The 19,530-nt window shown below is 33.5% G+C and overlaps 2 protein-coding genes across 2 annotated transcripts in view; one reads left to right on the top strand and one right to left on the bottom strand.

The window, feature by feature from the left end:
• The window catches only part of LOC106071427 (furin-like protease kpc-1), a 56,285-nt gene extending 42,300 nt beyond the window's left edge, over positions 1 to 13,985 (bottom strand). The window contains exons 1-2 of the mRNA XM_056033571.1: positions 13,847 to 13,985; positions 9,922 to 10,105 (exon numbers count right to left, since the gene is read on the bottom strand). Coding sequence (XP_055889546.1) covers positions 9,922 to 10,098 — 177 coding nt within the window. The 5' untranslated portion in view covers positions 10,099 to 10,105; positions 13,847 to 13,985. The remainder of the gene's footprint in view (positions 1 to 9,921; positions 10,106 to 13,846) is intronic.
• Positions 13,986 to 14,625: 640 nt separating this feature from the next.
• Positions 14,626 to 18,640, top strand: LOC106053714 (40S ribosomal protein S17). The gene is made up of 5 exons (XM_056033561.1): positions 14,626 to 14,706; positions 15,058 to 15,209; positions 16,434 to 16,539; positions 18,335 to 18,400; positions 18,516 to 18,640. The coding sequence occupies exons 1-5, from the start codon at positions 14,704 to 14,706 to the stop codon at positions 18,600 to 18,602; spliced, it is 414 nt and encodes a 137-aa protein (XP_055889536.1). The 5' UTR covers positions 14,626 to 14,703; the 3' UTR covers positions 18,603 to 18,640.
• The last annotated feature ends 890 nt before the right edge of the window (positions 18,641 to 19,530 follow it).

Raw genomic sequence — 19,530 nt, 5'->3', positions numbered from 1 at the left:
TGCGTGTGTGTGTGAGAGAGAGAGAGAGAGAATGTATAAAAGTATTATAAACAGCTAATACAAAGAAGAACTTTTTAATTTTTTTGTTGTTTCAGGCTCCACCAATCAGCGTTTTCAAACTGAGACGATTAACCAACGGTTTTTATTTTATTCTTTTTTACATAGCTAATATCAACTCACTCTGTCTGGTAAAATGTTTGAACACGTTATTTCTCCCACACCCAACTAGGATCAAGCTGAAATTTTCCACAATTATTTCTTTCACCTGACAACACAAGAATAAAAAAAAAAGAATTAACCAATTAGTTAATTAACTATTGGTAATTAATTATTTTGTTTGGTATCTCGAACAAGGAAAAGAAATAGTTATAGTACTTGACTGAAGCGACACATAACAAGTTTTCTTAGATTTTTCGAATTGGTTTAGCGCGTCGTTAATTAAGTAGATCTGGTAACAACACTGCAACAAATGATGTAAGTTTTACGTGTCCAACAGTGCAGCCTAGCCCCCACCAAAAGGAAGAAGCAATCATTACACAGTGGATGCCCCTGGTTTAAGCAATCATTACACAGTGGATGCCCCTGGTTTAAGCAATCATTACACAGTGGATGCCCCTGGTTTAAGCAATCATTACACAGTGGATGCCCCTGGTTTAAGCTACCAGAGAGATAAAATCAAGAAAACCGCGAGAAAGAAAAAGATACTTGGAACGACGCGGCTTACCAGTGTACACGCCAAGGCAATCCGAGGGTGTTGTTTGGGAGTTCCTCCTAAGCGGACCACAAATAAAGCATGAAAACGGAAGTACCTGTCAGGGATTAACTTTATGCAAGCATGTGAGAGCGAGGGGCTGTGTTGGCCTTCCTCGTGTGTGTGTGTGTGAGTGCAAGGGAAACTTCTCTCACGTGCACCAAAAATTAGGACTAAAGTCTAAATGAGGTAAAACGAGGCAGTTTTGAATGACGTCATATCGTACTAGTCAGAGACTCAAAGAAGCTTGATCGGTGGAGCCTCGGCGGTTATGTCCCAAGTGAGTACATAATGACCAGAATACGTAGAGCTCAGAGATAGGTCATTTATATTTACACACTATTAGCAAAAACTAGAGTTGTGCCTGATTACCGATGAGAAAATTAAATAGAAAGTTATATACAAGCCATTTCCGGTGTAGTCAGGGTAAAGTATTTTGTAGACTTGGCAAGAGACGTCATGGTATTGCATTATGGAAGACAAAAGAAAGATAATATAGCAGACGATTGAGTGTTATAAATAAAGATAATATAGCAGACGATTGAGTCTTATAAAGAAACATAATATAGCAGACGATTGAGTCTTATAAAGAAAGATATTATAGCAGACCATGGGCGTAGCAAGGATTTTTTTTCGGGGGGTATTCCCCCCCCCCCGAAAAAAAATGTATATGTGTGTGTGTGTACATAATCTTTATTACATTCTGACCCTTCATTCTTTCAGAAGACATTTATTGTGCCCTAGAATAGGTTCTTCCATGAGTTAGTGGGAAAATTGTAGATTCCCCGCCATTACTAGCAAGGGGGTCTGGGGGAACGCTAGGAGCTCCCCCAGCGCGGGGCGAAGCCAAGCACTATTTCTGATATTGAAAGCCAACAAAATGCATATTCTGAGGTATCTACTATGCATTTTCCTACTATTAAAAAGTTTTATTTCAAAAACCTAATGTGCTATTCTTACTGACTTAGACCCTCCCGCGCCGTTCGGAGCATTTGTCGTCAAGATGTTTCCATAAAAATCTTCACTGGTAATGTCTGAAGCCTCTTCCCACCTGCCATGAGGACCTCCATGAATGAGTGGCGTCAAGTTGTACTAGGATTACATTGCAACTCTTCTTAAGCGTAATTCATTTTGACGGAGAACATGTCCCGTAAACCTCATGCGTCGCTCTCTCACAATCTTACTAAGGGGTCGACTACCAGTTCGGCATAGGATTTCCTTGATTTAGACCCGATCTCTATAACTGACTCCTAAAATCTATCTTAGCCATCTTTGTTGAGCCACATTTAGTGTTTTTCAATTTCGGCAGATGACTATTCACTGCAGTTTATTAATGGAGCCCTGCCACTGGTGAAAATGTGTAACCGTGCAACCCCTCTTGAATACGCTCTTGGAATTAGGTGACTGTTTGCTTTAGACTTTATATCGAAAAGAGAAGTTTTATCTTCAAAATTATCTGTTGGGGGTTTTCCACCTCAAAATGCTCTGTAGGGGGATTTTAAACTCAAAACCATCTGGAGGGGTTTTAAACTTTAAAAAAAAAGCCATCTGTAGAAGAGGGGTTTAAACTCAAAACCCCCGATTGGATCGGCTAGGCTCAAATAATTTTAGTGTGTAATTTGCTTTTTTTATATTGAAGAGGTATTTTTAGCATCAAACGCCTCTGAATGAGGGTTTTAACTCAAAACCCCTTAGACTACACTCATAACATTTTGAGTGTATAGTTTGCTTTGTTTTTATTATTAAAGAGATATTTACCTTCAAACCCCGCTGAAGTGAGGTTTAAACTCAAAACTGAGTCAAAACCCATTTAGCTATGCTCATAACATTTTGAGTGCGTAATTAGCTTTTTTTTATATTGAAGAGGGGGTTTATCGTAAATTTTAGAGGGGGTTTTAAAATCAAAATCTTCCTTAACTGTGCTCTTGGAATTAGGGGATTTTCGTTTGCATTTTTTTTTTGTTTTGTTTTATAGAAGAGGGGGAGTTAACTGCAAAAAACCCAGGTAGGGGGGTTAAAACTCAAAACCCCTGGTAAGGGGTTTTAAACTCGAACCCCTCTGGTAGGGGTTTTAAACTCGAACCCCCCCCCCCGGTAGGGGTTTTCTAAACTCGAACCCCCCTGGTAGGGGGTTTTAAACTCAAAACCCCTTTGGTTGTGATGGGGCAAGTGATGGTTTAGCATTAAAATCTCACCTAAAATAAACAAAATCAAAGCAAAAAATCAGTCACTAAATTCCGATACCCCCCTTCGGGGGGGGGGGGTCCCTGGCTACGTCCATTTAGCAGACGATTGGATCTTATAAAGAAAGATATTATAGCAGACGATTGAGTATTATAAAGAAAGATATAGCAGACGATTGAGTCTTATTAAGAAAGATATTATAGCAGACGATTGAGTATTATAAAGAAAGATAATATAGCAGACGATTGAGTCTTATTAAGAAAGATATTATAGCAGACGATTGAGTCTTATTAAGAAAGATAATATAGAAGACGACTGATCCCGACAAAGGAATAAGATACGAAGTATGTCCTAAAACGTGATCCAACAGTATACACAGCATCAAGTACAACAGGAGAACGTTCTGTCGGTGACTGGGTGGGGGTCAAAGTTCACGTGAAAGTTACTCGTAAACTCGCTTGCCTTGTGACATCAGTGAGATGCATTGTGAAGCCTAAGGATTCATATCTAATGGAGACAGCGTTCACCTGCCTCAAGATGGCGCGAGAGATAATTAAAGCTCTATTATGGCACGTTTTTAGTAATGTGTTTAGCCTCCAGGTGTATATAACCATAATGCATTGTCCTCATTATGTCAATAAGCACTATAAAAATTAAAAAAAACATAAGTATTTCTTAACATTATTTGAGGACAAACTATGCTGCAAAATACCAGCTAAGACCAGATATATGCCCCTTATCAGCCATTATCTGCCAGAGGATTATACTATTTACTTTGTAATAAAACTCCAATAGCAGATCTCCTTTTTTTTTTTTTTGTATTGTGCTACTCGTATGATTAAGGGCGTAAGTTACTTGGTGAATGATTTATATACGAAATTGTGAAGTCGGCTGAAGATTGGCACAATCTATTATAATTAAAGGCCCGATAGGGTTGGAACTATAAAATTTGTGCCAATTTTAAATCTATTGATACCTTACAATAAAAAAAAAAAGAAGAAAAAAAAACATGTTTTAGTAACACCAGTAAAACACAAGAGTTTGTATGTAGTCAGTATATTAAAGAGATATGTATACTAGGGACATATAGAGTAGGTACGTCTTAAGTGGACGTGATTTTCTTAACGTCATCTTCGTTTTCAATTATTAAAGGTCTTGCCGAGAATTTTTTTTTTCGGTCACACAAAAGTGGTCAATATAACGAGGTACGTCAGTCGGGAGAAGTTCGATATTTCTGACACAAGAAAAATATTGTTAGCGGAGACATTTGGAACTGAATTCTACAAAAAGGTTTTCAAGTCAATAATGGTGCAGACGAGTCACATGAAAATGGTGTAGGTTTTTACTGGTCCTTATTAGAAGATGAGACGAAGTCTTTTACTTAAAGAAATCTAATTTTGAAACATTGGTAATCATGTCTTTTTATTAGGTGAATAGTTCAAACACCGATTGATGACTATAATGAAAGTATACTTTGTTGGTTTTTTTGGCACCTCGAAAAATAAATTGGCCGGCTTCGTCAGTCCCTTTTTGTCAGGATGTCTAGGGGGGGCGCCCCACAGACGCTGTTATAGATGGAAACAAAAACACAACGTAGAGAATAAGGTGTTCTGCGTGCGTTCATGTAGAGAATAAGGTGTTCTGCGTGCGTTCATGTAGAGAATAAGGTGTTCTGCGTGCGTTCATGTAGAGAATAAGGTGTTCTGCGTGCGTTCATTGACACACCGACTAAACAACAACAAAAAAAGGCTTTTGAAAAAGACGGAAAACGCTAACAAACGTCGCGAGACAAATAGGAAAAGCTATCGCAGCAGAACAAATTAACCCAATCGACACCCCCCGCCCCCCAAGAACAAATGATTGTTCTGTCTGCGTTAAAAGTGACAAAATATACTGGTCACGACTAACTAGGTCTACTGTACTTTAAAGTCGAAGACAAGCCTACGACTTTATTTTCCACGATTGAAGACAAACGAAAAGGTTTTATGTTGAAAGCATTCGCTATTATTTTAGTATTGCGCTAATCTATATATATAATTCTCTTCGTCGCCCAACCATGATGGACACCACGCAAAAGTCATGGAAAGATAATTGTTTTATTTTTTGCAAGTCGGACTAGAGTTACCCCACGTAACTTTCACCGCGACTACAAAAAAAAAGAGAGAGGGTGGGGGAGAACAAGCAATCTTTCTCTTTAAACATTCTATATTTGACTACATTTATGTGTGTATTTTTTACACACCTTAATATCTGGTCTCATTAAAATAGTTGCATGTTTTTCTGTACCTTTGTTTTGATTTTGCCCCTTCATATTGAGCTTCGTTTCCTAACCATGGCCACCGCTTCACATATGTTTCGTAGAGTAAACAGGTCTTTCAATGTAGTCAACATTCCTGCATCAGGTAACTTTATTTCTATCAGTCGCATATTTGTGGAAAAATGTCATCGACGAAACTGTTGCTCTCGAACTTTGCAAGATGGCTGTAAGCTATGGCGACGCCCTGTCCGTTGTTCTTAATCACGGAAGCACAGTCATACACTCTGCCCAAACCCACCCCATTTGGACAACTGTGTCTTTCAGGAAGTGTTCACCCGTCACTAGACCCGCGGGTCTACTAGTGTAAAGATAATACAGATTTAGTAGAGATAGACAAAATTTATACAATGTCAACAGGTTCATTCTTTTTTTTAATTTTTGGAAGCATTATGGGTTAATACTAATAGAATAAAATAGTCTTAGTGAAAGTAAGGACTGAATGATTTGTGAATGATTGGCGAGGACCAAGATGCCGTTCTGATCATCATTCTAATATTGGTCTTTCGATGGATGCAACTTCGACTGCCACTAAGACGCAAAATGTTATATAGGCCAGACTATAACGAAGTGCATGTCTAGTAGACAAGCGATATTAGAAACTAACAACTCTCGCCCTTAAAATTCTTGAGATAGCCATAAATCTGACCTAAAAGTATTTATAGTATTATCAAGTGGCAACTTTTTGGTGTTAAGCCAATCCCTTTATAAATGTTATCAGTCCCTTTGATAGCACGGCCTTATGAAATGATTAAGGATAAGTTAGATGGGAGGGGGGGCTAAATCTTGATGCGGTGAAGGCAATATTGTGTACACATCTTTATGCAATATTTGTCAGAGGCTTGAAAAAATAATAGTAATTTAATTTATATAGCGCTGTTAATAAACATAATGTAGGCTTAAGGCGCTATTGACAAACATTGTAGGCTTAAAAGACAAAACAAGAGTTAGTTTTATTAGACGCAACCCAAAACCCATTATCAGCAAACTGATATTTCTTTTATGAAAAGAGCCAGAAAGTCAGAAAAACACTTAAATACATTTATTATTGATTATATTATCTATTTGAATACGCCTTGTGAATCTTTTTAGCACCTCTTAAAAGCATAGGAAAAGTTTTTGGTTGTATCAAACATAATTTCCAGTTAATAGTCAGGGAATATATTTTTTTATTCCCCCACAATCCCTTATTCGTGTCCACATCGTTGTAGTGGACCAAGCACTCTTTTAGACGGATAGGCTACCAGCACAACCGACCTCTATTCCCATGGATCACGTTGTATTTTTACCGACTGTGTGCGCTGATGGTAATACTAACATGGCGTTGTTAAACTCTGCTACCAGAGACTATTATCTCTAATGCCAACGTCAACAGCTGTCCCTTGGGTTATTACAGCAATAGACTAGACATAGTGCACGTGACACAGTCTCTAGTCAATAAACACAGGCAAGAAAATATTCACGAACGTAAAAGGATGAGCCCTAGCTACCAGCAAGATTTAGCTCGCTTTTTAAATATACTATAAAAACGTAGTTGTTGTTTTTAAACACACACTGTAAAGTAGAATTCCACTTAATGCTAAATGTTGAAACTATATTTTAAAAAAATAAATTCAGGCGGTATAAAGCAAATGCTAAATATAGATCGTTTGTCATAAACAAGAAGGAAAAACAAGTTTATATGGTGATACTAGTCTAGACATCCACAGTCTGCCAGGCAAGGAGTTCTGTGATACAGCGAAGACAATTGCAATGATTCGGACACTAAAATGATACAATAGCCCTGATGACCGTGGAGGAAATACAGAAAGCTAGCCAGAAGAAACGTTCGCTGGGCAATATGATGTCGTGGGCCGGACTGCCTGGTGATTCAGACAACAGAACGGCTTCTGATTGGAAGAAGTGAAAAACTTCAGTTACTAATACCCTCACAACACTCCCACGAGTCAAGAGAAACCGACAAAGACATCTATTCATCGAAGATTTAAGCAAATGTACCAACCAGCTAAGATCAAATAGGTACATTTAGTACAGTCATTATGCCATGAGATGTAGACGGCGAAAACAAAATCTAAACCGACCACAGGCGGACAATAGTTATGCAGGCGCTGGAGTGGCAAAATACGTAGGCTACAGCTGGGGCTGCGTAGCCACGGGAAATACTGCATTCCTCATTAATCTTCGGACTCGAAGACAAGCCTTATTTATTATTATACAATGAATCTCGTTGCACGATACCTCAAGAGTTGAAAGGTCAATGATTTGTTTAGACATAGCGCTCGTTGTTGGAATAATCCAAATGAGTAAGTGTCTAGTCACGAGAAAACTAGTGACAACGGAAGTAAACTCTACTGTTGTAGAACATTAAGAATGTAGATCTAACGCACAATGCTTCTTAACAATATACCCCGGGGCCGGATTTAAGTAAGTGGAAGGTCCCGGGACAGAGTTTTTATGGCGGACCCTACACTTTTTCGAAAACGTAAATAAAAATCCACTTGTTGGTCGACGCACTGCCTTAAGATCAAGAGCTGCATTTATCTATTACGAGTACGCTACAAGAGGACACTTCGTAACCACTCGTGGATTGCCGGTGAAAAAATCGGAAAAAAAAAATAATTCTGACCCGCTGAAATTCAGATTGTGTGTCTAATCTGGGAGTTCCTCCCTTGTGAAGTAGCCAGAGACAGTAGCCCAGCCTTCTCTCCCTAAAATCCGGCCCTGGCCTAACACTTTTGTTTTTTTGCAAGCGATCTGTTATAAGGAGGGGGGGGGGAGGATATAACTGACTTATTTTTATGTTGTACACGTGGCGATCCAAAGGTGCTGATTATTTAATACTCTTTAAATACGTTTAACGCTGTTATTTGTATTTCCAAGTTAAATCGAATGCTAGAATTGTCTACTTATTGATTATACAGTCAAACCCGATGAATTGGACCACACCTGGACGAGGTCGTTTTGGTCCTAATCACGGACGGGACCAACTAACCAGACTTGTTAATAATGTTTCAGTACTTTAGGATTCACTCCGAAAAAGGCTGGCTCAATTAAACGAATTAGACTATCAGGTAGTAAACCCTATGGTGGACAACAAATAAACTCGGTGTACATTAGACTGCTCAGTCAAGAGTACACGTTTTCTTTTCAATTGAATTCTGTCACATTATACACATATGAAACAGAAAGTGTATTGCGAAGGTCGTGGTGACCGTAAAGCAGAAAATTAATTCTAATAGCTGGGGGAAGTCACAAGTAAACAGGTAAATGTAAAGGCCTTTAAGCAGCTCGTAGCTGGACATCATTTGCCATTTAGAGACAAACAGTGCTCGGTTGCAGACGAGATCACGCAGCTTTCCATACAGATTTGTTTTAAGTGTATTACAAATGTCACGTTAACCTACCCAAAAAAAAAAAAAAAAGATTAGTCAGCTATTTAGGGACAAAAATGAGGGTGGGGAGATAGCTTAGTCACGTCCGAAGGTTTGTGAATTTTAAAAGCCAAATCACTGAACTCTCATTAGGTTCATAACGTTTGTACATTAAGAACTGTGAAGTGAAATGTACACAAGTAACTACAGGTTTGAATAACGTTGAGAACCAAACAAATTAAACTAAATACACTAGTATAGATTGCTGAGATTGTTATTGCTGCTTCCATTTCTTAGAAAGTATTATTTTCAAACCTCATTTATAATACACCTTTTTTTTTTTTTACAATATTAAAGGAAGATACTTCTGGTCAACACACACACACACACATAATATATGCTTGATATGGTAGGACATATAAAAAGGATACATTTTAATAGCTCAGAGACACGAATTAAATAAAAAATTACATGCTAAATAAAACTGAAATGGATGAAGTTAGCAACCGATTCACTGATATAATTGTAAAACAACCCCCCCCCCCTCCCACCACCAAGAGAATGAAACATGGCTTTGTAATCATCACTGAATAACTAAGTCTAAGTTAAAAACCATAAAATTAACTAATTTAAAAATTATTTTTCGACCAGGCTGGTGCTAAAATTATTCTCAATTGCAGGTTGAATTATTTACTAAAGAATAACTCTAAATGCCCAAGTAAGCTGCCTAAGAAAAAATAAAAATCCAATGACACGCTTTCTCCTTCCTTTATACATGTTGTACACGAAAGTTTCAAATGAAGGAAAACATTGCTTTAGCATTAGTTAAGGTGGTATCTTTACCAAAGTTGATGTGAAAATATATTAGGGACAAATGATAAAGAATTGCATTTTGAAGCTACCTCTAAGCGTAAAAGTAAATCCACTAACCACTGCAACAATAGCAAACAATGTTGTTTTTTTATCCAGAAAAATTAATATTGTTGCATCTTGTTTTGTTTTTTGTATGTTTCATCTTTTAGCTATTTATTTAAAAGACTTAAGTCAATGGCTCTGAAAAAATAAATAGTGTGTTGGGGACAAACTTTTCAACAAACAAGAAAAAGAACACATTTTACATACAGAGTAGTTTGCTCAAGATCTATAATTGTATTAGTGATTGCATTTGAATTGAAATTAAATGCTTGTAAATGTTTTTGTTTTCCTACTAATTATTTAGTGTATAGCCATGTATATGAGAGAAAATTTCACTTATCTGTTAAAGTTCTTGGTTTCTGACTTTAAATTCAAATTGGACTTACCTGCCCCAAGTTTTTAAATCCAGTTTGTCTAGCTACATTATCTGCTACATGATTGCCTCCTTCTATATGAACAGCAAAATGGTTAGTATACACATTGGCAGCTAATATATCAAATAGTAACTGAAATATCCATATAAGCTCTGTCCATCTTGACAAACTGTACAGCCTAACAGACATGATAGCCCTGAGAAGAAAAAAAAAATCAGTATATTGTGTTATATATATTGTTGTTTTTTTAATAGAGGTATAGTATATAAACTGAAAAAAAAAAACTATGAAAATATTTTTAAATTGCACATATTGGATACTACAGTCTGAACAGTTCACTACTGTCCAAACTCTTTTGTGAACAGGTATGGAGAGGGGGTACCTGGGAGAAGATTTCTGTGCTATCTTTAGGCCCTCAGCAAACACAACTCAGCTTGAGTTGAGATTCAAACTTGAGCCACTCTAGATTAACCATAACCCTAATCACTCAGCCACACAGCCCATTGTTTCAATATATATGTTAATAATAGCCACCTTTAAAATGCATTGACCTATTGATACAGAATAATGTTTCAGATAAGACAAACCAGCTTTGCAGCAACACTAGATTAACTATTTCCTCATTTTCACATCATTGGTAAGTAAGTACAATCCATACATGATATAATACATATATGGAAACCAGGATGAAATGGGTATAACCACTCATCCGCCACATCCACTAAGTGTAAAACATGTCTAACTGCATTTTTACCATGCAGAAGTATCACACATTATTTATTATTTTAGGTTGGCTATTCCTTCATTAGGAAAAATGAGTTGGATTACTATAACACTGTAAAATCCTGATATAAAAAAAAATAAAAAATGGTTAGGACCCTTTTACATGAAAATATGAGATCTTCTATAGGCTCTACTATCAATTTAAGCAAATATTAGGTGATGCCAAATGCCCATACAAAGCCAGTTTGTCCCTTTACAGAGATATACATTAATAAAGGATTACATAGCAAAAAAAAAAATAGAAAGAAAGCAATTGGCATTGAAAAAAATGCTTAACTACATTAATAATAGCATAGTCATTAGTAGGTTGAAAAGGTTTTATTAGATTATATTTCTAATAATATGAGTTAATTTAATAAAAATAAAAAATATTTTTATACTGGCTGGATAGAGATATCTAGAGCTTTTAATAAATGACTTATACTGGTTTACATTTTAGACTAAAGATTGTTCACACAGAGATCATAAATTACTATCTTGATCTAAAATGTGTTCTGCCCCACACACAGTGGTTCATCAGACTAAGGCCAGTGCCTAAGGAAAAGTTGAAGGCCTGACATTGATGGTCTTATATAATATATATATATATTATATAAATATAATACATAAAAGAGTATAGTAATGATACTACCTAAGAACCAAAATAACTACCTAAGATAAGTACAACACATAGATTTCAAGATCTGATACTCTTCACAAGTTACCTCAATCACAGCATCAGTACTGTAACTATATCTAAATCTAGGTCTAGAATCTATATTCTACAGCTTAAATCTAGATATTTATATAATAATTATGACTAGGGCTAGAGTCTAATAGTAATCTAGACTGCCTAGACCAGTGGTGCCCAAAATACAGCCCATGGGCAAGATCCAGTCCACCAAAACGTAGAAAAAAAAAAAAAAAAAGGTTGAAAAATGTATCTTTACCTACTTTATATTTGTGTGTTTATGAACAGGGAATATGAATGTAGAAAAGTAGGCGGACCTTTACTTTTCTTTTGTAGAAATATAATATGATAATAAGCCAACAACATTGTTTTATAAAGAAAGTGTGGCTGTTTAAAAAAAAAAAAAAAAAAAATTAAAATATAATATATATTGGAAATATAAAATAAGTATGGCGGCATCCTTGATTTCAACCACAAATAAAAGATTGATTAACTACAACTAGAGATTGGAGGATTGATGGGAATATTCATCAAATAGAGACAAGGAAATTAGTCAATTTTAAAGTTACATACACTGTCGCTAACACTTTAAGTAGAGAAATGAGGCTATTTTCTGACGTGAAAAAAAAAAAGCATAATTGTTAAATATCACATCTAGGGGGTTCTTTAGAGTCATAAACTATAGCAAGTTACTATCTAGATTCTCTAGAATGTAGAAACATTTTCTAGATCTATCTTGATCTAGAATTCTATTCTAGACTCTAGCTAGTCTAGATCTACAATGTCTAGAACTCAATGTTACTAACTAGAGCATAGTATACTCAATTTATATTATATTGTATAGATCTATATTAGACTAAGATCTAGATAGATGTCTAGCTAGATCTAGAAATATAAAAAAATAATATTTAGTTAATTTAGCATTTAGATATAGATTACTGATTTATTTGATTATAATTTATATTTATATAAATTTATAAACAAATAATAATATATTAGATCTACTAGTTTAGAGTTAAATCTACAATTACAGACAGACTCCACCCAGACCAGTCTACACAGTGACATGACATTCTTCTAGAGTACAGACACTGCAGACAGAGTAGATCTAGAGTATTCTAGTACTAGAAATTCTAGACTATAATACAGACTATAGATGGCTGCCTGGTCGTGCGGTTTGCGCGCTGGACTGTCGTTCACATTTATCGATGGTCGAGGGTTCAAACCCTGCCCGCTCCCATCCCCCGTCGTCCTGCGGGAGGTTTGGACTAGGAAGTAATTATCTTCAACTCTGAAGGAACATCCGAAACATGTAAAACATTTTACAAAACATTTTACAAATAAGTAACAATACTAATAAATAACCAATAGTGGCAATAGTATATATAGATTTATAGATTTATATAAATTATATTAATATAAATATAATATACAGATATCTAGAATCTAGACTAGAGATGTATTCTCATATATTCATATATAGATCTATATTCTATATATATATACATATATTTATGATATATATATATATATATATATATATATATATATATATATATATATATATATATATATATTTAATGTATATTTTATATATTATATAGATCTATTATCTATATTTGATCTAGATTTAATATTAGTAATATTATTACAATATTAGGTATATGACAACAAATAGATATATTCATCAATATATTGATATATATGATTATAATCTAGATCTATATATTATATATTACATATATATAGTATTATCTATATAGATCTATACTAGATCTATATATAATTATATATAATTATTTATATATATATATTATAATATTATATATATATATTAATATACAGTATAGAGAGAGAGAGAGTTAGAACTAGACTCTAGAGTTAACTACTAATACTATACTAATATAGACTAATAATAGATCTATTATCTATATAATATTAATAATAATATAGTATAGACCTAGATTCACAGACCTAGATCTAGATTCTAGATCTACTTATATTATACTTATAATAAGTTATATTCTACTAGATTATACTAATAATATTAGATCTAGATCTAGAATCTAGAGTAGAGTCTATGCTATGGCGCTATCCGACTTGGGAGTATATTTCAGTATATTATAGTATATAATATTTATATTATATTTATTTAGATCTAAATATTATATTAGAATTAGAGAGTCAGTCTCTATATTTAAAATATTATTATAGATCTAGACTAGTCACTAGATCTACACTACAGTTGACTACAGACTACAGTACTACACTACAGTGTCTACAGAGGCTACTGTCTACTCCGATACTAGATCTAGTTACTACTCGAGTCTAACACTAACAACAGTAAAGTACTAGAATCTAAAATCTAATAAGTAACTCGACTTTACTCGACTATGTGTATATTTAATATTAACTAGGACTAGAGTCTAAGGTTAGTGATACTCTTGTCTTAATGATTCACAAATCTCAATATGGAACACAAACCTTCCCTGATTTCTGGCTATATTAGAGGTCTACTTTTTTTTTTACACATCCGTACTTAAAGAAGGAACAAAAAACAACAAATTTATTGTAAGGCCTAGAACTCTGCCACTCAACAAAACATATACATTGTAAAATAAGTGGCCAGATTTCGTGCAAGACTTTGATACAAACCAAAATAACTTGCTGGCCTATGCTTCTTTGATTTTCTAGCATACAACAAATAGTGATCGTTAAGAAACATTTTTCTAAATTGAATATTTGCATTTACTAATTCAGCTAAATTAAAAGGGATCTATATTTTAGTAGTGTTGTAATGAAAGAAATTAAAAAAAAAGATATTAAATTAAATATAGAACGGGATCTACTTTGTAGATATAGATGTAGTATTATCAGGTCTAGATCTACATCATTTTGAAAGTAAAAATATAGGTATAGGCTATATATATATATATATATATATATATATATATATATATATATATATATATATATATATATATATATATATAAATTTAGGCCTTCAAGTGGACTTTCGACATTATTTTTGCACTAGGCATTCTCATATCTATAATACAATTAATATCATGGCTATCATTATAGCGATGATTACAGTTTTTTTAACAAGAAGTAGGGGTACACTAAAAAATCGGCATATAAATGTGAATAATAATTTACTTTATTATTAAGCTTGTAGAATTTGTATTTATTACAAAATAACGCTATTTACTTTGTAAAAAGAAAAATGCAGTGTCTCCATATAAAAATAAAGGTTTGTTCCCTTGCAGGAAACAAAGTCTATTTTTAGATGATCTTCTTCTGCTTAGTTTCCATTTCCTTTTCCGCTGTTGCTCTTAAAAATGGTAAGTGTTTATCCTTGTTTTCATAGTTTTTTTTCCATTATTTTAATCATTATCTATTTGTAATTAATAATGAACCGAAATTTGCAATTTTATCTTTCTATTATATATGGAATTATATACTTAGCATCATTTTCTAACATACTAAGATGTCGAGAGATTAATAAGCTTTTTACCTAGTACCAACAGCCTAGATTTAGATCTAGACTAGTTGTTTATATATCAACAAATGTATCGCCTGGATTAATATTATAAGTTAATTAAACCGTTTTTAAATTGTGTTAGCTTTTTCTTGTTTGTTGTATGAATGATTCAATGCAAACTAGATCTAGACATTTATCTTTTATTTATTAGGCTCGTGTGAGAACCAAGACTGTGAAGAAAGCAGCCCGTGTAATAATTGAAAAATATTACACTCGTCTTACTGCAGATTTTCATACAAACAAACGTGTTTGTGAAGAAATTGCCATTATTCCTAGCAAGAAGTTAAGGAACAAGATTGCAGGGTAAACATAAGATTTATCATGTATTATAGATTATAGGATAGATCTAGACATTTCTTTTAGAAAAATACGGTTTCTAGTCAGCGGTCAATGAGTCAAGACATGATCAGTTGTAGTAAGTTGTACTGGTACTAGATCTAGAGTATTTTAGACAGAATAAGAACTAATCTAGAGAGAATCTTCTTCTTGATGCTGATTAGAAACGTAATTCTTAAACTCGTTTTCACAACATTCCATGCTCCAATGGAGAGAATATGGAATATAATGTGCCTATAAATTTATGATAAGTTTATCTTTGAGCTTTTCATTAGCTTATGTTTATATTGCATTTAGACTCTTTGTGTAGCTAGATTGACAGATTCAGTAATTGTAGTTATGTTTCAGTATTTTTTTAATCTACTTAACTTTTTATTTCAAACTACCGGTATCTCTTAAGTGCTATTTAAGCATGGAATGGGTTGAATGAAACAAAAACCAACGACTCGACTTCAATACTCAACTTCAATACACTGATTAATATGCATGACTAGATCGGCACATGCAATGTTAAGAATGTAATAATCTTCTCTTATGTAGTAACGCTTGTAATTTATAAGATAAGACCATAAGTTAAATGATTTTGCAGATAGTGTTAATGTAAAAGTCAACTACATTTGTTGTATTTCTCCTTGGTCTATTTTGTGTTTGTTCTGTGAGTTTAAATGAGACAAATTCTGATAATACCAAAGTGACCAAAGACCAAAGTTAAACAGCGTTTCAATTTATTTTTTTGTTTAATGTGTAAAACATTAGTTGAATTTTAATTGTCATTAACAGGGTATGTAAGATTAGGCCAGTACACAACACTTATAAGTGGCTGTTAGACTGAAGACCACAGTGGTCCACAGATGTGGAAGCATGTTATACTTTTATGTCTTACGGTTTCAAAATGTGATCAAATGTGTTTTTGAATATATTGAGTCAAACAATTATGTATAGATCTCCGAAGAGGATAGTCATTTTAATTTTTTTTTTATATGTAGTTGTGAATGTCAAAGTCATATAGAGATCAATGTGTGTTTGTAGTTTTCCCTTATATTTACTGGTATTATGTAACACAATACGTTACATTACCACTGTTTGTGGTATCCTAACACAGCATATTACCTTTCATTGAATAGGAAAGCTGAACATAGTAATCTTTTATTTCTTTTTCTTATTAATTAATTTTCTGATATTTTTGGTCAGGTTTGTTACACATTTGATGAAAAGAATCCAAAAGGGACCAGTTAGGAATATATCCATCAAGCTTCAAGAAGAAGAGCGTGAAAGACGTGATAACTATGTTCCAGAGGTCCGTTTTATTATTTTGTTTTTTCTTCTGCTTAGTTGCAAGCTCAGTTAACTATTTTTTGTCAGTCTTTGGTATCGATAATAGAAACTTTTACAATTTGCAACTACTTCATTTGACCCATGTATTATACAGACATGCCTACAGTCCCGCATTATGCAGAACCGTCCCACCAAAGCATCAAAAAAGCTCAAGTTCACATTCACAATTTTTTGTTCCGGCAAGTCTGAATTCCAACACACAAAATATCGCAGATTTTTCATTATTTATTAATAGTGCGGAATGAAAATACTGAATACAAAATAAAATATATATATGTCTATGTTTATTGTTTACATTTCATCTCCTCCCGGACCCGGTGTGTCCTAAATTTACGAAGATATGGTTGAGCTAGATCTAGTAGTCTAGGTCTAGATACTAGATCTGTTTCTTAGAATCTAGTAAGTTAAGTAAGTGCTAATAAGCCAAATGCTCCATTCAAGGCGTATCAAACTCAACTGGGGTTTCTAAGTAATCTAAGAAAAGGATTTTTTTTTTTAAATACGTTATTAAAGATCTAGATCTAGACCTAAATGTAATTAATTAACTTGGACACATTAAGGCTAAGGCCTAAATAAGGCTATATTACATATATCTACTTATTACATAGTCTAAATTAGTTTCTAGATCTAGGACTAGCAATAGCACTAGATCTAGTTCTATCTAGAAATAGACTTAGAAGGGGATAGATCTCTAGATTTCTGTATGTTACATTATGTAATAAATTTAGTTCTCAATAAGTCCATAGATCTAGACATAAATATTTAGGTCTATAATATAATTATTATAGTCTGTGTTCTTAGAATTAGACTTATAGGACTTATTAGATGTAGGTTTAGACCAGTAGACTCTTAAATTATTTTAGAACTAGAGCCAACATCTAGAGTGACTGAAGTAGAGCCCTAGAAGAGGATAGATAATCAAGTAGATCTAGAATAATCTAGATCTAGTCATTAGGTTTAGATCTAGTAGTAACAAATAAAAATAGATAGTAACATTTGAGTCTAGGTCATTAGAATACATTTTTTTTAGAATTTCATCATATAGGAGTTAGAACTATTGATTTCAAAGGACGTAATTATGAATTAAAGGTTTTCTTACTTTTAATTATACTATTTACATCTAATTTATAAGAAGCAAACTAGTATTGTTATTATAGTTATATCATTGAAGTTTTATTTATATTGCCTACAGTATGGCTGACAAACATAAACGCGTTTATGTTCCACATTGGGGCCCAAAATTCCACATTTTCAACCTGAGTGTTCCACATTCTGGGTCTTGGGGGTAGGCATGTCTGATTATAGAGAAACAAAGATATTTAATAATATAATTAGTACGGTTTGAGCTACATTATCTATGGCATATGAAACTGTCTCTCTTGTATGAAACAGTGACACGGTTACAATGACTTCTGAATTTGTTTGTTGGTGTTGTATGATTCAGTTTTAATAAGTTTGTTCTGTTTTCTGTATCTAATTTTTTAGCCCTCCAAAATAAAGCATTTTGTATTTATGTACACATTTGGTGTTGTATGATTCAGTTTTAATAAGTTTGTTCTGTTTTCTGTATCTAATTTTTTAGCCCTCCAAAATAAAGCATTTTGTATTTATGTACAACTATTTTTGGTCAGTATTTTACCACCACTTTTAAAATGACTTGGGATTCAATCTTAGTTTTATTTTGTTCTTGTCTATGAGTGATACAGCACTTAATTTACCATTTATTTATTTTCTTTTTTTTTTTTCAAAATTTTCAGGTCTCTGCTCTTGAAATGGATATCATTGAAATAGATCCTGACACCAAGGAGATGTTGAAGGCTCTGGTACGTAGGGTTAGCTAAATTTCAGGACAAAATTTAAAAAAAACAGTCATGAACATATAATTTATTTTTTGATTAATGTTTTCGTAATTCTTATATAAAGTTTCTTGTATTTCAGGACTTTGCCAACCTGCCACATCTTCAAGTGACACAGCCAACTCCTACTTTTGTTGGAAGAGCCCCACCTGCTGGTCTTAGAACATAAGCATTTTTATTTGCTCTAAATTAAAATGTAAAACCTTATCACGCTCTTGTTTGTTCTCTGTTGTGCTGTGTGTGATTAGGTCTAAGTTTACTTGATTTAATTTTTGCTATTTCCAGATATTAAATACTGGTGTTTTTAAGTGACTATATATAAATATGTAAAACTTTGGTTGTAAATAAGGGCTACAGTACTGGAACAACTTCTTTAATTCTTAAATCATACCACTTCAAGGCTGTCTTGTGTATTGAGTAGTTAAAAGAGTTAATTGAAATCGATTGCCATATGCTGTCATAGAATGTTTGGTACATAGTTATTTCAAAAGTGCATTATAATTTATTAATGTTGTAATTTAAGTGTTGAGGCTGACTGTTTAGAATTGAATTGGCATAAAAATATGCTACATCTATGTAATGTTGTCAACTAATACAATCTTGACATTGATAAACTCTGCCAAGGTGATGGCTTTTCTGTGATTGCTAGCATTCAGCCGTGAAGGTATCCAAAAACACATTCTCACAGACATCTTGCTGTAAATTATATTATATAAATATATTATATGAAGTTATGGAATGCTGTTTGTGTCACCATGACACGCCCAAGAGACATAATGGACTGAGAAATACAAATCCATTAGTGCTTTCAATCACAACTTATGATATATGTTTCTGATTGGTCTTTTCGTTGTTGCAAATTTTTCATCCAGTTACCAGATGTTGCTGTCTGTCCAACTAAACCTAGTGGTCCCTCAACATCACAACAGTAGTTTCATTCTTTAAGTTAGGATTCTCACTCATTCTTTGATGAAATCCATCTTTATGTTTGGTACGGTATTCTAATAATCATAGTAAATATTTATTTTTTTTTATTGTAAGAACACGTTTGTTTTTTTTCGATGACGATAAAACTAGACAGCTATTTTTTAATTCTT

This window comes from Biomphalaria glabrata, chromosome 1 (assembly GCF_947242115.1).
Source record: "Biomphalaria glabrata chromosome 1, xgBioGlab47.1, whole genome shotgun sequence".
In the NCBI taxonomy this organism is placed as follows: Eukaryota; Metazoa; Mollusca; class Gastropoda; family Planorbidae; genus Biomphalaria; species Biomphalaria glabrata.
Note: the sequence above shows the minus strand (reverse complement) of the source record. Positions and strands in the feature narration are given on the sequence as shown.

Coding starts and splice junctions, on each gene's coding strand:
- LOC106053714 (XM_056033561.1), top strand. Junction 16,540..18,334: donor GTGATAACTATGTTCCAGAG/GTCCGTTTTATT, acceptor CAAAATTTTCAG/GTCTCTGCTCTTGAAATGGA. Junction 18,401..18,515: donor AGGAGATGTTGAAGGCTCTG/GTACGTAGGGTT, acceptor CTTGTATTTCAG/GACTTTGCCAACCTGCCACA.